The 19,371-nt window shown below is 38.1% G+C and overlaps 1 protein-coding gene across 1 annotated transcript in view; it reads right to left on the minus strand.

The window, feature by feature from the left end:
• Positions 1–19,371, minus strand: part of LOC126184854 (protein piccolo-like) — a 173,531-nt gene that overhangs the window by 60,242 nt on the left and 93,918 nt on the right. The window contains exon 3 of the mRNA XM_049927461.1: positions 16,090–16,187. Within this exon, the coding sequence (XP_049783418.1) occupies positions 16,090–16,140 (51 nt within the window). The 5' untranslated portion in view covers positions 16,141–16,187. The remainder of the gene's footprint in view (positions 1–16,089; positions 16,188–19,371) is intronic.

Below are 19,371 nucleotides of genomic sequence, written 5' to 3' on the forward strand. Positions count from 1 at the left end.
CTTAAGCTTAGGAAACAAGTCCACAGTGAATCAACAGTACAGTCAATAAGTGCAAGCTGGGTCTGCTGGAACCCCTTGAAAAAGTTCTGTAAAACACACATAGATACAAAAGGGTGAAGCATTTAATATCAGACATAAGGATCAGCTGGTACAAGACTAACAAACTGTTTGTAATTTTATTAATTTATTGTATAAAGACTACAAATTCCGATGGAACAACATAGTCAAAGATCAGTTTTCAGAATGGCTTATTTGTGCACTTTCCTTTGGGATTCAGAATCTTTTTTCTGTTTTCTAATTACTGGGCTTAGGCCTACCGTGTTGTCGTGAAATTAGTGTTATATAATGCTTCTCTATACTCGAGTTTTTTTGCTGTAGTTCCAACGCTTACATTTAGCTTTTTCAGATGGCATATTTATTATTTCACCCTCTTCAGGCTATATTACTTTCCATTCAATCTGATAATTTCACTGGCAACAATAATCATCCTGCTGAATATCACAGACTAAAGTCTATTTAAATGCAGACCATCTTTTCATAGGCAGTTTTCACTTAGAAATTTGCTTTGATCTGTGGTAATATCTCAGGACTATCATATTGTTTACCTTGCAGGTACATTTATTACTTACTGACCTCCATTTCATGATGCCACTAAATTTGAGGCTAGATACTGTACAGACACTTGAGGGTAAACAAATCAGGTTTCATTACTTGTTACTGGTTTCTTCTTCACTCATGCTTTTTATGAATTTTGTCCCAGTGTGTACAGACACATCTCTCTATTTAGGCTTGTGATCAGAATCAGGTCCTGCAGTAGCTTGTACTGTATTTTACATATTTGTAGCAGGGACAGAATTTGGTACTACTGGAGTTCTAGAAGTTGTTCCTTTGCTACCTTCTTGACATCTGGGCAAGAACAGCACTCAGTCTGCTGGTATCATAAAAGATTTGAGGTCCAGGAACACAAATGTACATCCTCTTGCACATACCCAAATTCCTGCAATGGCGAGAAATAAGTGCTGTCTCCAATTGCCAAGCATCATTTCAGCACCTTTTTAACAGTGATTGGAAGTCTGTTACAGATTTCTAGTGGATACCGGGTTATATATATGTCTGTCTTTCCCTGTAGACTGCTTTGTTGTTGTAGACCATCAACCTTCTTCCACCTGTCCCCTATGAACAGCTCTTCAGTACCAACTTCTAGCACAAACCATATGGAATTAGACTTCGGGTTGTGATGAGGATTCATGTGTAATTTTAAAAACATGTATATCACTGAGCCCATCATCAATACTGATCTGTTGATATATTACCACCTGCTACTGGATATGGTGAATGTGCAGATGGTGGATGGCATAACCAGCCTGGCTACTTTGGGTTTCCATCGCTGTGCAGTGGTGCAGTCAGCCAAAGTTGTGCAGGCACATAGCTGGGGAGCATGCATGCCTACTACAGCAGTTTATGCCCTTAACATCAACCCCAGGAGTGCCAGAAGGGGTATGTCATTATAATGTATATCATATCAAGACCACAGATAGCCTACCAGTTTCTTGTTGACCACAATTCCTGGCCCCAGATCAGTTAGTGATCACAAAGGCAGAATTTAATGCAATCCATGTAGAGAGAAATATAGAGCTAATCAGTAGTCAATGGTCCTGTCCCTTACATCTGGTGCCAAAGAAAGTTGGTTTATGGCATCTGTGTGGGGATTATTTGTCCTCAATGCCCAGATGGTGCTGGATCAGTATCCCATTTCTCTATTGTGCAATTACAAGTACACATTATGTTGTGGCAACTTCTAGTGTACTAGACTGTGTTAATGTGTATACACAGATAGCAGTAGTGGAAGAAGTAATTCAAAAAACCACAATCATCACCATATTTTGTTTGTTTGAGAGTCAGTATATGACATTTGGCTTGGAAAATGACATACAAACATGACAGCAGTTTATCAATGAGGTACTACGTGGAATCTCCTTCTGGCTGACATTTTTTGATTACATTCTCATCTTCTAGTCAACTGCAGAATGGTACTGAACACAGCCAAATATGTTTTTGGACAGTCATAGAATGAAATTTTAGGCCACCAAATTTCGTCCAAAGGTTGACTTCCTCTGCCTGAAAATGTGGAAGCCATTTTATAGATCGTGTGCCCATGCACTGTTAGGGAGTTACAATGTTTTCTTGGCATTCTGAACTGACATCTCCAAAGCTCATTGGCATTACAATAACCTCTTACCACAGTACTCACCAGTTGAAAGTCAAGGAAACTTTGCCTATCCACTGGACTGATGCCATAAGTCTGGCCTTTAAAGCTAGAAAGTGTAGCATGGTGGATGCAGCACTCCCCACTCATTCAGAATTAGAAGTACCTCTCACAATGGTAGTTGATGCAAGTCAAATAGTAGTCAGGACCACTCAGCAATAGTTCCATGGGGGCATGTGGCAACCTTTGGCCTTCTACTCCCATAACCTGTCATCATCTCAGCAGAAATGGAGCACTTAATATCAGGAACTCCTCACAATATATGAGGCAATAAAATACTTCCACTCTCAACTGGAAGCAAGAGAGATCACAATTTTTACAGACCACAAGCCACTGACATACTCATTTCAGCAGGACTACAACAACTGCTCACTTTGTCAGCATAACCAACTCATTTTCATATAGCAATTCAGCACAAGCATCAGGCAATTATTGAATATTGACAACTTGGTGGCTCATTGCCTGTCTCTTATCGATGGCACTTCAAACAGCTCTACCACTGTTGATTTTGACCAACTCACAGAGGCACAGAAACCTGATCAAAAGCTTCTAAACTACCTAAGTGATCTGTCCATAGTGCAAAAACTGAGGTTAGTCGATGCACCCAGCACTGATGCCAAACTTAATGTGATATCTCGGCTGGAAACTGAAGGCCATTCTTGCCAGTAGTGTTTCACTAGCCCACCTTTGACAGCCTGCACAACTTAAGTCATCCTGGCATTAAGTCAACAGTTTGTTTAGTCCCCCACCACTTTATGTAGCCAACAATAGAAAAAGAATGTTGTGAATGGAACCACACATGTCTCAGACGTCAATGGAGCAAGAACAACTATTAAGTAAGCATACCGATTGGGAACTTTGAGATTACTGATGTGCTATTTGCACACATACACATTGACATCATGGGTTCACTACCTTCTTCCGATGGATGACAATATATCCTTACTGTGACTGATCATCTTACATACTGGCCTGAGCAACGCTGGTGGATAACACATCTGCAAAAACATTGATGTCTGTCTTCACATCAATTTGGATTTCTCACTTTGGTGCCCATTGCTCATAATGACAGACCACAGTCACCAATTTGAGTTGGACCTGTTTTCCAAATTAATGAAACCATGGGATTACCAGTTACCCTCTGGCCAGTAATGGTATGATTGAATGCTGGCATCACTCACTCAAAGTGGCAATCATGAGCCAACATTCAGATTGGATGACAGCATTACTGATGTTATTGCTGGGTCTCCAGATAACATCAGATTTAGATGTATTTAGATGTATCACCAGCAAGACTTGTTTATGCCAAAACCCTACACCTACCATGAGAGCTTGAAGAAGCACAGCTGTTGCAGTTACCCAGTCTCGATCACAGCAACTTCGTATTTCAACTGAGGGAAAATGTCACTTACACCAAGCTTCAAGGTATGGCACCCTTCCTATCTATGTGCATTGGGACCTACCAACAAGCAGCCATGTCGTGCTCTGTACAGATGGTGTCAGACCTCAGCTGCAGCCACAGTACACTTGCCTCCACAGGGTGTTGCAATGAGGAAAATGCACCATTGAGATATTGGTAAACAACAAGCCTACTTCAGTCTCCATAGACAGGATAAACCTACTGTACATGACAATTGACTATCTGATGGCCCATGACCCCAGCCACCAGTATCAGCACTAACACCAGCATCAACATCACCAGCCATCACAGGACCATTGTTGATATGCACAATGAGATCTGGATGGCGAGTACACTTTCCAGTGAGCTCTCTGGAGGGCACTGAGGGGCTGATGTAGCAGCCAAGCTTCAGTTTCTCTCACAATGCAGTGTTGAATTGTGTCATGTCCACCTGAATAGGCAAGCATCATTATGGTGCTGCTGTCAGTAAGCTTTCCATGCCAGCTATCAATGGTGCTGATATTTTCATGTAGAAGAAGGTGTAAGTAGATGAATGATGAACACTAACTTCACTTAATGAAGGCTTATTCAGCACTTACACATACAACTGGCCAGAACACATACAGTATATATACAGCTACAGAACAGTACAGCACAATGATTCTTGCCATTTGTAGATACTTCTAGAATGTACTCAAGCCAAATGTAGAAATTAAAATTTTACAGTTCATGTGAGTTTTGACCTCAAGACCCTCCACACAACAGTCTAGTATCATAACCAGTACACTATGGGACCTGTGCTACTCAGGTTCTTCTGTGACATTGCTCCCTCCTTAAGAGAACAGCAATTCAGGGTTACATCCTCCTAGTCCGGGAACGAGTCATCAGTCCTGCATACTCTGACTCCCAATGATTGATGTTTGCCCTGGTGGTGATCTTCTTAGAACTTCCCTTGCCGCTGCGTTCTTCATCATCTTTCTGCTTGTTGCCTTTCACTGGAGCTTCAAATTTACTCTGGGTTGCAGGATCCTTATAGGGCTTCATTCAAAGGATCTGGACCATATCTCTGATCTTTTGTCATCTTGTGTCAGGGTCAAAATCTTCAACTTCCTAGGTAACATCAGACAACTGTCTTAGCTGGCCGCAGTGGCCGAACAGTTTTAGGCACTTCAGCCTGGAACTGTGTGACCGCTACGGTTGCAGGTTTGAATCCTCCTTCGGGCATGGATGTCTGTGATGTCCTTAGGTTAGTTAGGTTTAAGTCATTCTGAGTTCTAGGGGACTGATGACCACAGATGTTAAGTCCCATAGTGCTCAGAGCCATTCGAACCATTTTGAACAACTGTCTTACAGCCTTGTAAGGTCCAAAATAGCTCCTCAGTGAGACCAACCTTCCGAACAGGTGTAAAGATCCAGACAAGGTCAACAGACTGGTAAACAACAGGGTTGTGGCTCACATCATACCTTTGGCGATTGTTTTATTGAGCCTGCAGTGTGCAGAGTCGAACTAACTGCTGAGTTTCCTCAGCTTTGGTTAACCCCTGGCCAATGTACCATATTTACTCGAATCTAACCCGCACTTTTTTTTCCGGTTTGTGTAATCCAAAAAACCCCCTGCGGCTTAGAATAGAGTGCAAAGCAAGCGGAAGTTCTGAAAAATGTCGATAGGTGCCGCCACAACTAACTTCTGCCATCGAATACATGTAGCACTACACAAGCATGCTTTGTAGGCACAAAGATAAATACTGGCGCCAAAACCTCTGCGTCAGTAAATAAATTAAAAAAAAAAGTGGAAGATGAGCTTTTTTTCTCTGCCCCGAGTTTCGACCACTGCATTTCCATACATTATCCAACAAAGTAAATATACATTCTGCATTGCTCATCTTCGAATGTAGCAGAATTTCAATGAACTACGAAAATGTCAATATGGTCAACTCTACGTTCTGAAATTTTTCCTACCTGTGAGAAGAGATGGTTACTAATAGGAACTTTTATGAATTGTGAATCACATGCAGTATTCTCTTCACCATAAGAATAATATGAATATAAATATTTTGCAATGTATTCTTTCATGTTTGCTGCTATCTCATTTAAATCCTGTCTGCCTAATAAACTACAAAACTAGAGTGAGACAACAGCAAATGCGGAAGAATATACCTATCGTGTCATATTTATATTCGTATTATTCTTATGCCTAATAGTGATACAGTCAGAAATGAAGCACGGCAACTGACTAGATTTTTAAATCTAAGATGACTCTAATTTGTGTGCAAAATTTGATGTACTAAAGAAACGGCCGCAAAGATTTGCAAACAGAGAAAAATTTTCGCCTAACTCTTGTTCAGAACATGTTCTATCATACGCAGTCTATTATTTGGTTCTTGTTGATCATTATCAAAGAAAGCAGCAGTCTAAGTAACAACAAATAGCAGTCTCTTGCCATTGTTTTGCTAATGAGACGATTCCTCTTTAAAAAAAAAAAAAAAAAAAAAAAAAAAAAAAAAAAAAAAAAAAAAAAAAAAAAAAAAAAAAAGCGGCGGTAGCGCGCACAAAAGAAAGCCATGCCGTGAGCGGCGACAGGCCGTAAACACTCACTATCAGAATGCGACAAACAATGCATGACACAGTACAGTAATGCATTTTCAGCTTAGAGTGACATAAACACCTATAACAAAGAAAATGGCACTCATCAGATCAAAGCAAAATAAGCAATCGATTCAAACCAGATGAAACACGTGAAAAAGGAAGGGTACTGGTATAAATAAGGACGGAGGGCCTGACGCATAGCAATGGCTACCTGGTAAAGCCTAACTGCTAAGCTTACTACTCGAACCAAACTACTGTAGCTGTATCGTCATTCATTCAACCTAAATCGTGTCTCATATTACAATGGACCAACTTTGTTTCAATTTGGAGGTGCGGCCTAAAACTTTTCTCTCCCCTTGAATTTCGATTCTCAAATTTTAGGTGCGGCTTAGATTCAGAAATTTTTTTTTTCTTTATTTTGGTTCTCATTTTTCAGGTGCAGCTTACATTCGAGTGCAGCTTAGATTTGAGTAAATATGGTAGTTGTTCACATCATGAGGATGTAATGGTAACACAGTGTGTATCATCATAGTTGCCTCACACCCATGCACCAGGAAGAATGGCGTAAATCCTGTGGTGTTTTGTTTGGCGGTTTTGTAGGCAACCATCACGAAAGATAGCACCTCATCCCAGTTTCTCTGCTCAACACTAACGAATGTTGACAGCTTGTCAGCCAAGGACTTATTAAGGCGTTCAGTAAGCCCATTAGTTTGTGGATAGTAGGCAGTGTGACACATAGTGACGGATACTCCTAAATAAACCTGGCCAGAAAAATCTCTTGCAGATCGTATTGTATGTCTTAATAAATCCGAAATGTCTGGTCTCTGGTGTGCCATGGAATTTCTATAGAAGATCTAAGCGAATGGCCTTCGATAGAGGTAATGTCAAAATTAGCATATGGCCCAGATCACAGCAAAACATTCTCTTTCTGTAGTTGAGTTGTTTCTCTCAGCTTTTGTAAGTGTCCTAGAAGCATAGGCTATACCTTCTCTTTTCCATCCAAAATCTGCACCAGAAAAGCACCAATCCAATACCCACTGGCATTTGTGTGTAGTTCTGTAGGTGCTCTTGCATCATACACACCAAGTACAGGGTCAGTCATCACAGCCTTTCACAGTACATCAAAAGAATCTTGTTGAGCACCATCCCAGATAAATTTAGCATCGGCTTTTAACAACTCTTGGAGTGGCCAGGCTTTGATACAAAAGTCTTTGATAAAACGATGGTAATAAGAACATAATCCGGGGAAGTTTCTCACATCTCTAATACTTTCAAGAATAGGAAATTCTATTATAGATCTCACCTTTTCTGGGTCTGGGCACACACCTTCATTTGTCACAAGGTGCCCAAGAATTTAGATTTATTTTGCTCCAAAGAGACACTTTCTTGGATTAAGTTGCAGTCCACCTTGTTGGAGACACTTAGAAAAGCCCTCAGTCTTTTTACCTGTTCATCAAATGTCTCTGAGAACACTATAATGTCATCTAAATAACAAAGACACATCATCCACTTCAGGTGACTTAGAAGATTATACATCATCTGTTCAAAAGTTGCTGGTGCATTACACAAACCAAACGGCATTACCTTAAACTCATACAGGCCCTCAGGGGTGATGAATGCAGATGCAGTTTTCTCATGGTTAGCCTCATCTACTTTGATTTGCCTGTATCCTGAGTACATGTCCATGGTTGAGAAAATCTTAGCCCCCTTCAGAAAATCTAGTGTATCGTCAATTTGTGGAAGAGGCTAAACATTCTTTTTAGTTATCTTATTAAGCTTCCTGTAATGAACACAAAAGTGCCAACTGCCATCCTTCTTCCTGATGAGGACCACTGGTGATGACAATAGGCTCTGCAAAGGCTGAATTATGTCATTCTTCATCATTTTCTCTACCTCAACGCGAATTATCTGACGTTCTGTTGCTGTCACACGGTATGTTCTCTGGCTAATTGGTTGATGGTGTCCAGTGTTAATTAGGTGCTTCACCATTGATTTGTCTAATTTGCTCTTTGCCTGTCCATTGAAGCATTCAGAGAACTCTTGAAGAATGGCAGGTAGCTTCTTCTGTTGTTCCTTAGTGTGATCTGTTGATAGGCGAGCTAGAAGATCTTGTCTTGTAGTGGTAGCGCCAGTTTCGTCCATAGACTCGGCATGGGAGGTTTCTATGATACTCAGATGTTCTGCAATTAATGGCTCAGTGTTTGCTATGCACATGTGTCTTGGAAGGATCTGCAGTTCTTGGCGACAGTAACTATCCACAATTCACTGAATCCATTCTTAAACGAGACGACAGACGCTGGGATGACCAAGTTATTCTTCAGTGGTATGCTTATCTTACATTACACTACAAGATCCATGGGTTGATGCATGGCATGACACATGACAGTTACCTTTCTAGCACTGACTGCAGGAATGATCACTTCATCCAGCACACATAGTCTCCACACACTTGGATGCACATCTTCCTGTCCACAGTATCTCATTTCGTCTAGCATAATCTTTGAGCGACCACAACCTATAATTGCCTGAGAGGCTTTCAGAAGGTCCCATCCTAGAATGACATCATGACTACACTCTTGTAAGAAGATGAATTCTAAGGGCTGTGTATGGCCACTTTTGCCCACATGAATGAGACGTCTTCCTGTAGGTTTTACATATTTCCCATTAGCCACCTTCAGCAGAGATGTTTTGTTGTTGATGAATATGGTTTTCTGCAACTGGCGATGGTACTTCTCTGAAATGACTGAATATGATGCTCCAGAGTCCACAAGAACTTGGGCTGGTCGACCATCCATGAGGATATCGACGTAGTTTTCTATCATTTTTGTAGTGATCGACGGCAGAGGATTTTTCTCTTTGGCGGCCTCACCTCCAAGGAACATTGCACCATTTAGTTTTCCAGGTTGTGGCAGCTAGGTGACTGGCTGGAGCTTCTAAACGGTGGTGGAGACCTTGTTCAGCGTGTCAGGGAGCGTCCTCTCCACTGGCTAGCTTGCAGCATTGGTGACCTACGTCGTCCTGCACCACATCTTCGTTGTCCCAGAGTTGGTATCGGCGAAGATCGGTCTACTGTCTTCTGGCGTGGACATCATCAAATATCCAAAGCCTTTCTCAATAATAGAGCATCACATGTCCCAGTTGTCTGCAGTGGAAACATACTGGTTGGTTATTCTGGTTCCTCCAGATGTCAGGCTTCCTTGGTGCCCGAACAGGTTCCTCGTGCAACATTGTAGGAATGTATCTTTGCCTGGGTCTCGACTTTTTTATGGTTTTAAATGTAAATGAAGAATGAGAGATTGGGTTCAATGTCTGTTCCGCTTCCTCCCTTACGACCTCTTGAAGCATCTCGGTTTTTTGCTCACTGTACAATCCAAGTGCCTTCTGAACTTCTTCTCTCACTATCTGACAAAGAACACTTGTGAAATCAGTTTCTTCCTCCATCACAGACATTGATACGATGTTTGGAAGCCATTCAAACTTCTTGGGCATAATTCTTTTTTATGCATTGTCTCCATATACTGGCACCATTTTATGAAGTCGTCTGCTGTCAAAACCTCCTTCAGGAGTAGCGCTTGATAGATGTCCTCAGCGACACCCTTCATGAGATGTGCAATCTTATCTTCCTCCTTCATTCTAGGATTGACTATTTTAAACAGTTCCAAGACATCTTGAATGTAGGATGCTGTAGTTTCTTCTGGACGCTGTGCCCTGCACTTTAATTTGTCTTCAGCCGCGTACTTCTGTCGTTCCAATAACCAGCGTCTCCACCAGAATAATGTCACGTAGAAGAAGGTGTAAGTAGATGAATGATGAACACTAACTTTACTTAACAAAGGTTTATTCAACACTTGCTCATAGAAGGGCACGGAGCAAACTGTCTCCGGCCAGAACACATACGGTATATATACAGCTACAGAACATTCCAGTACACTGATTCTTGACATTTGTGGATACTTTTAGAATGTACTCAAACTGAATATAGAAATTAAAATTTTACAGTTCAGGTGAGTCTTAAACTCACGACTCTCTATGCAATAGTCTAGTATCATAACCAGTAAACTATGGTAACTATGCTACACAGCTTCTTCTGCAACAATATCATTGGTGAATTATTCCAAGCTGTCAGAGACTTATTATTTTTATATGTTTTCTTGTGTTGTTATGACCTCAGTGACAAGAAATTGTTTTTAGTTAAGATACACTGTATTTGTACAAAGATAGTGCACATCAAGCCACAAGCTTGCTTTGTCTTTGTGGACAATTCAATTCCTTAGGTGCACGCAATAAGGAGACAGTTCATGCATACAGTAATAAGTCACTTTGTGCACCTACAGGCAAGATGATGAATCAGTTGATGATGAATCTAGCATATGACCATATATTTTTAAACATATGTTGAACAGTTGCTTTTTAATTTTAGGCTGCAGATAAATTTTGGTTCAGTGGCACTTTCCAATAGCAAATTGCAGGTTTCGAAAATGCATTTTAATTACATGCAAAGTGGCAGCAATGTCTTTCCTTTTACTGTATCTAAAAAGTTTCATTTATACCAATTCATACATTCTTGGCTTGCTGGGTTTTGCTTAAATACATTGCAGGCCATTAGTTCCATATGTAAAAGTTTAGGATCCTCTATGCCTGAATAATGTAGAGGCTAAATGTTTGGGACACCTTTTCCACAGTCCTGCATGTTCTACATCATACTGGGATTTGTGAAACATGATGTGTGAATGAGAGATTAATTGAAGGCCAGTGGTGTTATCAACATGATCCATGACATCTCGATTCTGATGCCTCAAAGTTACCTGTATTCAGACTTGACATATTCCACATTTTTTTGCAGTTTTGACATAGAGTGTCACCAATGTGCAAACCTTTATTCCTCTCCCTTGTTTGCAGAATGAATCACATCAAGGGAAAAAATTCTGTCTGCCTCACATGTTAAGATTTACTCGTCTTCAGCAGAAGAGACATTTCAAATGTGTATGACAGAGAATTAAAGAGGTAAGTATGCTGAAATTCTAGTTTCTTTCTCTGCAGGAACCATGACCAGTTTCAGATTTTTACATTCACAAGTTATACAGTATATGGCACAGTTGCATTTTCTTTGCTGCTTTGGTTTGCACCTGTTACAGCCTACTGGAAAGTGTTACAAGAGTGGCCGTGTGTTTTAGGCACTACAGTCTGGAGCCGCGTGGCCGCTACAGTCGCAGGTTCGAATCCTGTCTCGGGCATGGATGTGTGTGTTGTCCTTAGGTTAGTTAGGTTTAAGTAGTTCTAAGTTCTGGGGGACTGATGACCATGGCTGATAAGTCCCACAGTGCTCAGAACCATTTGAACCAAAGTGTTACAATGTATATACTTGATTATATTAATACAGTGGGTAACTATGTAGTATTTTGGTGTGAAATACATTAGTAATGCATATGGAAGCTATGATTGTAAAATGAGCTTTGAGCCAGTATATTTGAAAAATCATGTAACAAATGGAGTTAAAAATGTGAGTGCACCAAAAGAGCAAAAGACAAGTTGATAGTTATTAACAGTGCCTTGCACTGTATTACATGTGAATGTAGTTATAGTAGTTTCATAAAATAATGGCTTATGACTGTACAATTCACCTTCAAGCAGAATTAATAATGTCAATGCAGTAAATAAAACACACCAATTGAGTGATTATTTTCCATGAAATAAATACTTCTGGAAACCTTCCTCCCCAACCTACAAATGTGAACATTATTTGAGCATTATAGTCACTGATCTCCCTCACAAATATTCTCCCAGCTGCTCCCCCATGAACCCTACCCATTACCTGTCAACTTCTGTAATTCAATGACAAGGGAATCACAGATCTTTTATTGTTGTTTCAATTTATTTGCTGTGTCACAGGAAGGTTAAATTGTGCATGGTTGAAATAAATTTTAATAACTGTATGACATTTATAAGTGACACATTCCTGAGCAGTTGTTAATGATGATTTTAAAAATGGGATAAATCTTTGCAGAAGATGCATGTGAGGATGCTGACATTGACTGTAGTCACAAATACAGAGTATGTACACTTGATTTCCCAGTAACAATACATAAGGACACATGTGAATACAACCAAAGCTCAGCATGGACTGCAGCAAAGATAGTCCTGCACCAAAGAGCTGCTCTGGCGACCAGAAAGTTTTCTTATATTAACCAATGAAACTGATATTGGGTTACCACAAATATATTGTGTAGCTGGCTGTTGCCAATAAGTCTCTTTACCTTATGAGCTGTGTACTAGTAGTTTAAAAAAGTACAACACACATCCCCCTTACTGCACATTTTTGTACTTTTAATATTGATTGTCTAAATGTCAAAGTGTTACAGAATATAATTCCTAAGGACATCAGTGAATGAAACAATTCCAATGTAGCCCTGTGCCAATGATAATTATTACTTGTAGTGCAAAAGGTACAGGACTTACCCATGTTGAACATTCATAATATGTGGTTTTCTATTCATAATCTTGTTAGAATGCACACTAAAGCACATTGAACACCATGTTATATTTTTAACCTCTCCCCTGCTCAATTATTATAAACAAATTTACATATTGCTTGGTAAAATTCTTATGTAATATGTTTCTAGATAATTATCTAATAAATTTTGAGGAAATTTCATTCTCCCTCTCTTCCACTAATGTCTCTTTGATAGATTTGAGTATGATGATTTTTTTCATTGTGTATTTCATTTTAATTTAATTCATTGGTATCCTATATCCTACATTAGATAGAGAAGCAAAATATAAGGGGAAAGTCAATAAAAAGCAAACCCCCAGTTTATGGAAACTGCAATAGCCTATCAACTGAATATGAGGTGAACCATTTACCATTTGTACATACTATGCAATAAGAATAATTTTCATTGCATGAATTTTGTGATTTGTGTAACTAGCTGCCTTAGATCGAAAGTAGAAAAGCCTGATAAGTGGTATTTTGTCATGTACATGTTTCATTATATATTCTAGATTTTTATGTATGACATGCTAGAGCAAAAGATTTAGTAGATACCAAAGAGTGATAGTTCAGTATTGCATTCCTACAGAATAATTTCTCATGAAGACATTATTGGATAAAATCCTCTCAGTTTCTTTGTTACATGTTGTTTGAATAATATATTTAGCATTTATGTCCATCACTAGATTAGTTGAATTGTACAGCTGCTTGCTACATTCTACGTTAGTTTCTTTTATTAGAGTGATTTCCCTGGTGCCATATTGGTGCCTTGTAGTTATGACACAACACAGTGGTACCTGCCATAGAAGTGAATAGCTGATACTGAGTTTGAAGCATAACAGATGAATTAAATTGTATGATTTATTTCAGTGGGTAGCAAATTTGGTATTAAATTCACTGAAGCACCAAAGATCCTGGTATAGGCATGTGTATTCAAATATAGAGATGTGTAAATGGGCAGAATACGGTGATGTGGTCAGCAATCCCAAAAGATACATAGCAGAATTTCTGTGAAGTTGGGAAGGTATGAGATAAGGTACTAGTGGAAGTAAAGCTGTGAGGGTTGCTCATGAGTCATTTTTGGCTAGTTCTGTCAGTAGAGCACTTTCTGCTGAAAGGCAAAGTACCCAAGTTTGAATCCCAGTCAGCCACTCAGTTTTAATCTGCCATGATATTTCAAATCAGTGCACAATCTACTGCAGAGTGAAAATTCATTCCAATAACAATATGCCCAGGCTTTGTCTTCTCAATATCTTTTCTTTCAGAAGTGCTAGTCCTGAAAGCTATGCAGGAAAACTTCGTGAAGACAGGGGATGACCTACTGGTAAAAATAAAGCTGTGAGGGTGGGTCATAAGTAGTGCTTGGATAGCTCAGTTGTTGGAGCACTTGTCCACAGGAAACATACATTCCAGCTTGAAGTTCCGGTCAAACACACAGTCTTGATCTGCCAGTAAGATTCATGGTTGCCATTTGTTGCCAGTGAATGTTCCATCAGTGTGACTTCACACAGTGTTGCCTCTAGTTAGCCAAAGTACATTGGAGTATGTGTCCAGTATATGTAAACTGATGTGCTATTGTGTACTGTATTAGCATCATGTAAGAAGCATCTATGAACAATATGTATAAGGACGTGGCCTTTTGGATAAGGTGCTGTGTGTTTTTAAATATTTTAGCTATGACAACCGTTTATAATGTGCTGAATTTTATCCAGACAAAATCGTTTGTATGAGGTTCAGTGGAAAATAAACATGTTTTACTACAAAAAAAGTGTAAGACCTGAAGATGACATGTAAGGCTGTTGAAATTTGTTGTCTTGAATAAACAATATTTTGTGTGATCTTGGCTTTTGAATGGTTTTTAACAACTGACACAGATCCCCCTTCAATATTCTCATAATGAGAAAACTCAATCAACTTTTTCACAAAAGTTTTTCATGAATACCTGGGTAAGAGCTCATGCCCAATGTTTTGGTGGCATATAATTACATGAGAATTCTGTACTGACAAATGTTTGAGGGACAATAATCTGTCTATGTAACTGTGACAATATAAAAATACAGTTTAAAACACTCCAACATGCTAGAACACGCATCTGTACATCACCCTTTGCTAATTAGCCTATTTTGTCTGATATGAACAGCTGTACCAGAAGTATATAACTGCCATACAAACATATGGTCAATTAAGATACAACTGCAAACAGTTCAAAAAGAAAGTTCATTTGAGGAAACTATAAAATTATGAAACTGACCTTCACAAGGCAAGATTTTTAGTACTGTCAATTGACAAAATGTAAAAATATGTGAGACTCCCATAGCTTTGGAAACTATTAATGGTGAGAGGAACTAATCTGTTGTGAAAAAAATGGGAGACAAAGATGAAGGACGACAGTATCAGAGAGAGGAGGAAGTCAAAGGCAGCACAATGGTAAGCACAGTGCCAGTTTCACTTCAGAGAACCAACATGCAAGATGAAAACTTGTCACTTTAAAGAGCTGCATCTCTGGCACACTCTTCTATATCACAATTTTTCTTAGTGCGTACCATACAGGTCAGAACTCCATGGTGATTCTTAGATTTACAATGATCAAACAAATGTTGTAGCATTTCGTGCCACTGTAGTTGTTAGTGTTGATTGCGTGTTTGGAAGAATTAAATTTGCAAGTACTTTGAAGTTGGGTCTGTGTGATATTTTAGAATATGTGTTTGTATCTTCCTTTTAATTTTGTATTTGCATGAGTGTCAGTATACAAAGAAAAGAAAAAGTCAAGATGTTTCTTCTCTTTGTCATGTATTGTATATATAATAATTTCATTCTGCCACAGCTGAATACACAGAATTCATGTACTGTGGGTGCAGTACACATTTTAGTTTCTGGAAGATAAAAATTGACTTCATTTGCTTGACATTAAATAGAGAAACATGAAATGAATAAATTCCAATTCTAAGGTGGAATAGACCTATAATTACATGTATAAGAACATATCACCACTTAATTTGTTGAGAAGTGATTTGTCTCAGATCAGTGTTTTAAGATTTAATTTTTTATGTTACCAATACATTAATTGTGTCTTGTGATAGTGTCTTTCTCACACATCTTTTGATTTATATGAATTCTCCAGATTTAAAATAAGTCACTGATAAGTACAACTAAGAACTGTGAAACTGAAATGCTACTATGAATAGAGTAATATACATCTCTTTTGTGCCAAAGCAAGCTATAATTTTTATTATGCACTTAATTATTTGGAGAAAGACAGTAAAAGTAGTATATCAAGTTCCACTCTTGACAAAGAATTGTATATTGGTAGCTCTTTTGTAACAAAATTACTAACATGTCATTTATACTTACTTTAGTATCCTGTACTGTTCTTGAACCAGTTCTGCTCCTTTCTTTATGCATATGGACTTGTGCATTTACATGTGTTTCCTCAGGATGTTGTGGCTTTTCTGTGTGAGAAAGTGAAATTCCCAAATAAATTGAAGAAGTTCTTTCAACTAACAAATTACTGAACTTAATTAACAGTGGATGTCTGAATTGAAGTACACTAGCAGGGAAAAATATTAGTACACTTGGAAAGATGATGATGATCATGATCTGATGATGGCATATACCACATGGGGATAGTAGATGCAGCATCGATGTGCATGGCTTGATTGCTGCCATAACAGAATCACTTGGAAGATGGAATGGTGCACTGTGGTCTTAAGCAATGAAAGCAGATTTTGCATGCATGCAAGTGATGGTCTTTGCATGTAGGACGCAAACGTGATGAATGTTGTCTTGTAGAGTGCATTCATCCAAGATACACTGGTCCCACTCCAGGCCTTATGGTCTCGGATGCTACATTTCTTGCTCACCTTTGGTGTTTCTGGAGGGGATGCAAACTAGCACTTGGTACATGCAGAATGTTGTTAGACCTGTACTTTTGTTGTTCTCACAACAGGAAGGTGATGCATCATTCCGTTAGGACATTGCTGATCCACACACTGTCCTTGGAACTCAAAGTGCTCTGCAATACATGCAACAACTTCCCTGGCTAGCACAGTCTTTGGACTTGTCTCCAATCAACAACATGTAGGATATGATGGGACAAGAAATGATTCATGTGACTTGACAACCAACAACTCTTTCACAACTATGTGAACGGGTCAAGTGTACGTGGCATAATGTATCCCAGGACAATATTCACTATCTGTATTATTGCATGGACGCCAGAGTCAGTGCTTGCATTGCCACCCATGGAGGCTACACCACATACTAACACAGGAGCTTCAGCATCAATTGATACCTGGTACCTGAGAAACCCTTTTGCTATTGATCTGTAAATGTAATCATTTCGAGTACTCCATATACACTGCTGCAACAATAAATCTTGAGTGAATTGTAAACCTATAAAAGTGTGTACTAATTTTTTTCTAGCAGTGTATTTACCAGTGGTTAATAAGTATTAATTAAGATTTTAATTATTATGTTGTATAAAAATGATTATTTCATGGACATCATTACTGTTATTATTAAAGTGTGAAAATTTCCTTGTATGGTGGTAAATAGTATACAGCAATTTACTGTACATGTAAAGGAAAATGGCAACTGTATTAATATTAGGTGCTTAATTGTTTTTATGTTGTGATAAATCTCCTACTATCTCAAACACCTTTTTGTAATATTCTGCACAAAGTTAAATCTCTGAAATTTATTTTAGTACTTGAAAACTGACAACTCCCAGACACAAGAAAATGATGTAAAATACATCAGCTATAACTATTTTTCATTAAAAAATATACTTTTAATTTAAATTATATGATACTTGGTTATTACAGCAGAGTGTGAAAACTTATCTATCCATTAGAGTTTTTGGAAACTTGTGCATATTGCTTCTAATATACAGTGCAGTTATTTTAGTCAGTCATGCTTATGAATGAAACTCACATGCAAATATTTGTTCTATGTAAGAAATATAAATTTATGTTGACATATAAGCTTACATGTTGCATCAACAAAATTTGTCTACATGCATTTGAATCTATATATTATATTTAAAACATGCATCCATGTGATATGACAAAATTTGAATCCTTATTTGACATAATTGGCAGACACTTAAAACATCAATAAATAGAATTTAAATAAGTTTCTTCTTACTTATAATAACTATAAAGATCTCATGGAAATGATGTCACATGTCTGGTTTTCAGTTAACTTTATTTTTGATAATAGTGTACAAAAATTATTGCTTTTTATCCTTTTGTATTCTGACTCATCAATCATTGTTCCTGAAATGCTTATGGATGAAACGCAAAGAATGTGCAAACATAGTTAGGCCATAGACACAATACATGAGTGTGATTGTATTTACTGAGAAATGTAATTTTTTCTTCAAGAAGAGCTATGTTTTCATGGCATAAAACTTCTGAAAAATACACAGTTACAACTTATTTGTTGCAAGGCACTGTGCATAGATAATAAATGTTTAAATGTTTGAAAACATTATTTCTGCTTTAAAAAAAGAATAATAATTGATTTCTGTCAATTACCAGCTATTTAGCATTGATAGTGGAGGACAGGAATATGTTGATTACATCTACCCTGAAGAGTAGTTATCTGTTCTGGGAGTCTAATTATGACAATAAGTTCACCTTTGCAGTTGTGGATTAAACAAATAGTGAACTGGTTTGTCAAAACATGAACTCAAATTTCATCCACAGTTGTATTATTTTTGCATGATACTCATTCATACCATTTCCACATATTTGTATTAAAAAACTTGTAAAGATCTAGGTTCATTTATAATATGGATTTACACCAAACTAATAATTTAGGCCTTCTTTAGCTGTTTGATGTCATCTTCTACATTAAAATTACATTTCTCTTTATCAGCTCTGAACATCTTACTGAAAATTTACTCTCACTTCACATGAGTGTACATAAAGTAGATCAAGTTTGCTAAAAGCAAAAGTACTTCAGTTTTCAAAATCTTTACTTATTCTATGAAATTTTCAATAGGTAAAATGATGAAGTGTTTTTTTATGAGGTAACCTTCATACTGTGTTCAAATGCTGTCATTTACTATCTTACAATAACAATAAGCTGGAGATCATGCTTTTTGTTCTAACATTATGGATATCCTCATTTTAAGATGAAATATACAATGCTATTCACTTCTCACATAAAAGGAAAATTACTTTGCCCTGGATTTTCCTCACATCACCCAAAATATTTACCTGTTCACCATGTAGGTGCCCTGTCTTCCTCATTATTCCTATAGTATGCTTGAAACATATGCCTATTCAATAACTGATGTACCACAAGTAAAAGCACACTAATATAACATAGCATTCCATCAACACAATAAAATGATCTGTAACATCATAGCAAGAATCATAGAACAAATCTTACGCAGAACTAATATGGAAGTTATGGCAGAATGTACATAATTTCAGAGTAAAGAGGCCCAGCCACTGACTAATCAAAGCCCTGAGCCATTGAGAAAGCCCCACAAAACTAAGAATGAAAGACCTGCCCAATTTACCCATCTAGCACATCCTATTTTAGTCCTATCACAGAATTATCCTGTCCCATCAGATGCAGGGCTCCTGTGAAAGTAGCCATGCCATACACTAGCTCTGCTGC

This window comes from Schistocerca cancellata, chromosome 4 (genome assembly GCF_023864275.1).
Source record: "Schistocerca cancellata isolate TAMUIC-IGC-003103 chromosome 4, iqSchCanc2.1, whole genome shotgun sequence".
NCBI classification, from domain to species: Eukaryota; Metazoa; Arthropoda; class Insecta; order Orthoptera; family Acrididae; genus Schistocerca; species Schistocerca cancellata.